Raw genomic sequence first — 7,769 nt, forward strand, 5'->3', positions numbered from 1 at the left:
TTTAAGGGTTAAGGGGCAACCTGTGGCGATTTTTCTTTGAAAAAGTGATTTTCCTCATAGTAAATCGTATGAAAACTTAAAACGGCTGGCGCTAAAATATAGTTTCTCCGATCGAGCTGAAATTTTGCACAGTTGATATGGGGCCCAAATGGAACTCAAAAAGTGTACAGGAGTAAAATGTCTTTTCGTGTCCCACGCTGTGTGTGCGTATGTGTGTACAAAAAAGGTCACCTAACTTTTAGATAGTGAAAATCAAGCGATTTTAAAGATCGACGTGGAATCTGGCTTTATTGTTTCCTATTGGTTCCAGAGTTATGGCCATATAGGTATTCCGGACCGGTACCCCTGGAAGTGGCCAGACATGAAATTGCCACAGACCCATATATGCTGCACATCAAACCGCGGCATTTTCGATAACTTGATGAATGGATAGCAAGGAAATAGTCTCAGACCATATCTGAACCGGTAGTGTTCCGGAACCGGTCCCGGGTGACCCACCGGATGTGACCAAATATAAAAGTGAACCATACGCATGCATGCGATACATCAAAGCGCGGCGTTTTTGATAACCTAATGAATGGTTAGCAACAAAATAGTCTCAGACCATATCTGAACCGGTAGCATTCCGAAACCGGTTCCGGAAGTCTCGCAGGATGTGGCCAAATATAATAGTGAGCCAAACCCATGCGACACATCAAAACGCGGCTTTTTTTATAACCTGATGAAAGGTATGCAAAAAAATAGTCTCAGACTATATCTGAATCAGTAGTGGTCCGGAATCGGTTCCGGAAGTCCCACCGGATGCGGCCAAATATAATAGTGAACCAAACCCATGCATGTGACACATCAATTCACGGCCTTTCGAATAACCTAATAACCGGTTATCAAGGAAGTATGCTAAGACCACATTAGGAACTGCCGGAAAGAGGCAAAATATAAAATTGAACCAAATCCATGCATCAAAGCGCTGCTGTTTTGATGGGCTAATGAAATTAGGAAGAAAATAGTCTCATACCATATCTGAACCGGTAAGGTTCCGGCACCGGTTCCGGATGTCCCACCGGAAGTGTCCAAATATAACAGTGAACCAAAACCATGCATGCGACACGTGAATTCGCGGCTTTTTAGATAATCCGATAACAGCTGGCAATAAATAGTTACAGACCATATTTGGGACAACTGGTAGCGTTCTGGAACCGGTTCCGTGTGTCCCGCCGAAAGTGGCTGAATGTAAAAGAGAACTAAAACAATATTCGCGAAACATCAAATGGCTTTTTAGGTACCCTGATGAACAGTAAAAAATCTCAGATCATACTTGGGAAACCTAGAATTCGACAATGATTTTTCATAAGGGCCTAACTGACTTGATCGATTTCTCTTCATCGACCCTCTCTTTCGCTAATAACTTGATCAAAACAAACAAAATCATTATTCTTCTTGTTTTTATAGCAAGATGTAGTCGTCTTCTTCGTATTTCATTCAAAAAAAAACTTTAGAAAAATCAATACATATTCTGTAATAACACAAAGAGAGGACGATGAAGAGAAATCGAAAATGTCAGTTAGGCCCTTAAGAAAAATCAGTTTCGAATTATCCTGGAATCGGTTCCGAGTGTCCTTCCGGAAGTACCGAACCCCATGCATGTGACACATCAAAGTGCGGCTTTTTCGATAACCTGATGAACGGTTTAGGGTGTCCCACCGGAAGTGAACAAATATAAAAGTGAACCAAACCCTTGCTTGCGGTACATCAAATCGCTTTTTGTCAGTAATCTGATGCACGGATAATAAGAAAATAGACAGATTCCACATAAGTTACTATCGGTAGTTTTACAAGTTCCGAGTAACCTGATGAACAATAAGCATAAACATAAGCTCAACCCACATTTAATAGTACTGGTGGTGATCCGGAATCGTTTCCGGGTGTTCCCTCAAAAGTGACCAAATATAAAGTATACCAAACTCATACATGGGACACATCAAATCGTGACATTTCGATAACCAAAAGAACGGTTAGCAAGAAAATAGGCTCAGACTACATAAGACGCTACCGGTGGTGTTGCAGAAGCAGCGTTAAATGCTTCTGCGAAATTACGAAATCGAACAAAATCAATGCAAGCAATAGATATGTGTAAGAGAACCAAAAACTTTATAAAACTAAAACGATCTTATCAAATTACACCATTCTAGATTCCTGAGTTGTAAATATACAGTAGGATGGGTCAACATTATATGAAAACATTAAAATTTAAGCGCATCACCTCTGAACAAAGTTTTTTAATTTTGCGTCTAAAATTACTGCGTAAAAATTTGAGCTCTGTAATGTGATTGAAATTTGGATGGGATTTTGTATTGGCAATTAAAATTACTACATTACAAATTTTACATGAAACTTGTAACTAAAGATACATTCCACGCACTTCTATATCGCTGTTTTTGAATTTCATCGAACAATATTTCCAGCCTTCTGCTTCCATTTTGTTTCTCTTTGCACCAAAATTAAGATACTTCTTCTTCTTCTTCTTCTTCTTCTTTATGGCTCTACGTACCCACTGGGACTTGGCCTGCTCGCTTCAACTTAGTGTTCTTTGAGCACTTCCACAGTTATTTAATTGAAGGGCTTTCTTTGCCTGCCTTTGCAAGAATTTGTATATTGTGAGGCAAGTACAATGATACATTATGCCCAGGGAGTGGAGAAAATTTTCCCGACCGGAACGGGAATCGAACCCGCCGTCTCCGGATTGGCGATCCATAGCCTTAACCACTAGGCTAACTGAAGACTCCCAAAATGAAGATAATTGCTCATATTTTTCTAATTGTACCCTAAACTTTGAAATTTTTTTCGAGAAAGTACCAAATTTCTTGTCGTTCAGTTAAAATTTGTATTTTTTTTTTGCGATGGTGTCCCGTTACGCTGTATTTCGAAGTAAAAAGGTTCAATACCCAAAAAGAAAGCAAATCAAATAAAATCAAATCTGAACGTTTGATATGCTGGTTAGCATGTTTTTAACAACGTAACAGTAACGTAATAGTCCTCGATATAATAATCTGAATTTTGTGCAAGCTTAGTATTTTTTGGGTAAATAATTACATAAAATCCGTCAAAAAATTGTCTAAAAATTCCTATTGAAATTTTTACATTAATACCATATGTACCACACGTTACTCACGAAGTTGTGTCTGGAATTCATAAGTAAACTGTCGTAATGAATCATGCACGGCACATAACGTCTAAATAGTTCATGGTGCAGATATTACATAACTTTCCAAGTACCGTCGTGCGGGGCTACTTTTGAAATGCGGGGCTACTTTGGACACTTTTGAATATGGATTTTTTGAATTCAAAATATGGTTCAAATCTGTTTGATGTCTTAGGAACTATTATAAAGCAATAGTTTTCCCTTCATTTGGTTGAAATTATTTTTCAAACAGACCGTTTATTGCTTGTCAGGACGCGAAAAAACATCGAATAAACCAATATAATATACATAACGTATCAGAACATTTGGTCTGTAGGCATTGTTTCTACAGTTCATAAATTTCAAAGGGTTGATCAATTCATTCAAAATGTATCAACGTAGCATATACAATCGAATATTTGCATCGTTATACGTTATAAATGACCGTTTCGCCCAAATAAAGGATTGATGGTCCCTTTATTTAGGCTATCTATATAGCAATATCACGCTGCTCATAATACCAAAGGTAGCGCAGAACCATCTTAAAACGCATATTTTTATTGAAATTATGTATGATACAGTATACTACAGTATTGGTACAATGTAGTTTTCCAAATAACCCTGGAATTTGAAATGCAGTTTTGTTATAGATAAAAATGTCCAAAGTAGCCCCCATCCGGTTCTATATGAGATGTGTCCAATTGGTGTATGAACAACTTTTTTGTTTATTGATGGATTTAGCTCAAATTTTGCATACATCCTACATACATACTCACAATTTTTATGTATAAAAATTGCGGAAATTCATTCACTAGTCTGGGAATTATAATGTCATAAAGTTGAAAAACCATGAAAAAGTGTATAAAGAAGCCCCGCACGACGGTACTGTTCCTTTCATTTTGACTAAGAATTTGCATCCTTTGACGGATACGTATTTCGACCTGAACTGTAAGGTCATCTTCAGTGTCTCGTACTTGACTCGACAGTCAACACTTGTTGGATTCAACAATTTCAACAAGGTCTGAGAAAAGTGAATTTCTCGAGGAACTGTGAACATTGTTTCGACCAAATGAAAAGCAAGGCAATAATTCCACAATTGCTTTCTTATCTCCGCTAGTTACTTACACTAGGATACCATCGTGTTGGTAGAAAAATTTAACTAAATGCTGTGAAAAACCGCAAGAAACATAAAATGCATTTCCCTTGTTTCTTCGTTGGGCTTGCATGCATGTTTATCTACACAATGGAATGTTTTCGAATAAAAAAACTGTTTAAAAGGTTTGGGTTGAGCGTCGTGTTTCAAAACAATACTTTACAACGGGAAGTAAAGGCCTGGCTGAAGTCATTGTCTTAGAATAGGCCTACAGACATGTCCTAGACACAACTTGGATGGCTAGTCTTCATTAAACGGTTAACTTGTTCACACGCCTAGAATAGTGTGAAGCACTTAGTACAATCTTAGAACTACATCGGAATTGTAAATGAATAAGTGAAGTGAAGTCGTTATAGCTGAAACGATGAAACCATCAAGGCTGGTCAGACAAATAAAACACTCAACTTATCGAAAGGTACATTTATCGAAGATTTTCCGAGAATGATATGTTAAATATGTGTTAGAATTCGAACGTTTGAATTATTTTTCAGTGCCGAAAAATATTTTGCAAAGTTTTTCAAACGGTGTAATTTTTCTACATTTCCATGACAGGTTAGGCAATCCACCTTTGGAGAATGTATTCTCAAACTTCTATTTGTGTTCTCGAGTATGATCATTACGGTGGTACTTATTCTTCACAAGAATCAGAGTTTGGTCAACATCAATAAGGCCCTCTATCTACGTTACATCGGTGAAGAGTCATTTTTCGACGGAAGTCCTCGAAACGTGGATAGCGTTCGGATCGATTGGCATGATTATGCGTACATTGAGGACGAAGCAAAGCGGGAAGGACCCGGCGAACATGGGAAACCATTCAAGCTAGAAAAACCAGAAGACATCGAGAGGAATAAAGAATTGTTTAAAGAAAATGGATATTCAGCGGTGGTTAGCGATATGCTTTCATTAAACCGGTCAGTGCCAGACGCCAGACATCCTCAGTGAGTTCATGCATTACCGACCTAGGGCACAGGTTGATTGTATGTTTGTTTTTTTTTGTTTCAACATTGCTTAGCTTTCAGGTGTCGCAATAAGCTCTATCTCGAAGAGCTGCCAACGGTCAGCGTGATAGTTATTTTCTACAACGAGCACTGGAGCACGTTGCTGCGTACTGTCTACAGTATTCTGAACCGTTCGCCGTCAAAACTTCTGAAGGAAATAGTTATGATTAACGACCACAGTACAAAGGAATTTTTGTGGGAGCCCTTACAAGATTACGTTCGGAATAAATTGGCACCAAAGGTGAAGCTGATTAACTTACCGGCGCGATCGGGATTGATTGCAGCTCGGTTAGCCGGGGCAAGGGCTGCTACTGGAGATGTGCTGATCGTGCTCGATTCACATACAGAGGTCAACGTGAACTGGCTTCCTCCTTTGATTGGTTAGTTACATAGTTACCATTTATATTTGCTTTCATACTTTTTTTTTTAAATATCTCATATTTACCCCCTTTTTCCAGAACCCATTGCCGAAAACTATCGAACATGCGTATGCCCGTTTATCGACAGCATAGCTCACGATTCGTTCGAGTATCGGATTCACAGCGAAGGCAAACGAGGTGCGTTCGATTGGAAGTTCTTGTACAAGCGGTTGCCGCTTCGACCGCTAGATCAACTAGATCCCACAGAGCCATTCGATAGTCCCATCATGGCCGGTGGACTTTTTGCCATTAGCGCAAAGTTTTTCTGGGAGCTCGGTGGCTACGACGAAGAGCTGGACATTTGGGGTGGAGAACAGTACGAGTTGAGCTTCAAGATTTGGCAGTGCGGTGGAAGAATGGTAGACGCGCCTTGTTCTCACGTTGGGCACGTGTATCGAGGTTTGGCTCCGTTTCCAAATCCGAGAGGAACGAACTTCGTCACGAGGAACTTCAAACGGGTAGCCGAAGTGTGGATGGATGAATACAAACAGTTCTTGTACGAGCGGAATCCTGAATATGATCGGACCGACGCAGGAGATCTAACGAAACAGAAGGCTTTGCGAGACAAACTGCAGTGTAAACCGTTCAAGTGGTTCTTGGAAGAGGTTGCACCGGATCTAGTTTTAAAATACCCCTTGCGGGATCCGAAACCATTTGCTTCGGGAAGAGTTCAAAGCTTGGCCAATCCCGCATTATGTCTCGATTCAATGAACCACAACGAAAAAGAAACGATTGGTGTGTTTAGCTGCGCTGATAACAAAACTCATCCGCAGGGAAACCAATTTTTCACGTTGACCTATTTTCGAGACATTCGAGTTTCCAGCGTGGACAAATGCTTGGACGCATCCAGTGCTGGTGCCGAGGTACGCCTATTCAACTGTCATGAACTGCAGGGAAATCAGCTGTGGCAATATGATTTCGTAAGTTGTTTGAAATCGATATTTGTTGCTGTTTGATTTGACACCTTCAATGAATTTTCAGGAAAATCAAAGGATTTTGCACGGAATGCCAAGCTGGAATCAGTGTCTTGATCTCGAGGGACACAAGGTAATAATGACCGGATGTGATAGCAGCAAAAAGACTCAGCGATGGGCATGGGGCTTTGTAAATGAAACAAATTTGAACAATTGGAAAACCTACGGTGCGGATCTTTTGCCTTGAAGTTGGAGAGTTTCCTTTTCAAGCATTCAAAGAACAATAAATTATTTTAAATCTATATATATATAAATGAATGTGAAGTCCCTTTGAGGCAACAAAACTCACGAAAGGACGAACCGATCAGCATGGCTCTTGCACGGTTCGATTCGTATTCATGGTGGCTGTGTTTATAAGCATAAAAAGTTAAGAAAATCAACTAAAAAAGTAAGATAATTTATAAAGTAATGATTTTTTATGAGCTGGGAATGAAATTAACACGATGGAAATGAACGCAATCTAGAGTGCCATACTGCGATGACCTTAACAATTGTCAAACAACCAGAACATGGCAAGACAAAGTTTGCCGGGACAGCTAGTTTTGAATAAAACTTTTCAATAAAACAACATAATCCAAGTAACCAGAAGTTCGGATAAGAGGGTACTTTATAAGCTAAGCAGCTTGTTGGAGGACGCTCTTTAGCCTTCTAAGCAGCTTCATTTGTAAGTTATTTCGGAACTTGAAGGTTCACACAAGGAAGCTTGTTAGCCTTCTAAGCAGCTTCTGATGGAACTTTCTCAAAATGAATGTAAAAACAAAAATGTACTTTTCAGATTCACCACAGTCTGTGTTAATTGCTTGAATTGCGTGAAACATGACCTACCTTGCTGTACATGATACGCCCCTGGAGTACATTTGAACCGCGTCCTTCTGCGTGATAACTAGCTGCCGTACCGCTGCGCTAATGTAGATAATAGCGTGGTGCAAAAAATCGTTTTTGCTGCTCACCGCTTATTCGTTTCGTAACCACATTCTATGCCTTCTCCCAAAATTTGAGCTCATTTGGTTGAAAATTGAGACTGCACATGTCCTTCAAAGTTTGTAT

At 39.5% G+C, this 7,769-nt stretch overlaps 1 protein-coding gene across 1 annotated transcript; it reads left to right on the forward strand.

Moving 5' to 3' along the window:
• The first annotated feature begins 4,230 nt into the window (after nucleotides 1-4,230).
• On the forward strand, nucleotides 4,231-6,955 carry LOC134292105 (N-acetylgalactosaminyltransferase 4-like). The gene is made up of 5 exons (XM_062860861.1): nucleotides 4,231-4,746; nucleotides 4,884-5,269; nucleotides 5,351-5,709; nucleotides 5,788-6,668; nucleotides 6,730-6,955. Exons 1-5 carry the CDS (start codon nucleotides 4,696-4,698, stop codon nucleotides 6,907-6,909), a joined length of 1,857 nt encoding a protein of 618 aa, XP_062716845.1. The 5' UTR covers nucleotides 4,231-4,695; the 3' UTR covers nucleotides 6,910-6,955.
• Nucleotides 6,956-7,769: the final 814 nt, after the last annotated feature.

Source organism: Aedes albopictus, chromosome 3 (genome assembly GCF_035046485.1).
Source record: "Aedes albopictus strain Foshan chromosome 3, AalbF5, whole genome shotgun sequence".
Classification (NCBI taxonomy): domain Eukaryota; kingdom Metazoa; phylum Arthropoda; class Insecta; order Diptera; family Culicidae; genus Aedes; species Aedes albopictus.

Bases quoted from the DNA above. Each gene is read 5' to 3' on its own strand.
- LOC134292105 (XM_062860861.1), top strand. From the start codon at position 4,696: ATGAAACCATCAAGGCTGGTCAGACAAATAAAACACTCAACTTATCGA. The intron at 5,270-5,350 runs GTGAGTTCATGC...CTTAGCTTTCAG, and splicing joins CCAGACGCCAGACATCCTCA to GTGTCGCAATAAGCTCTATC. The intron at 5,710-5,787 runs GTTAGTTACATA...CCCTTTTTCCAG, and splicing joins CTGGCTTCCTCCTTTGATTG to AACCCATTGCCGAAAACTAT.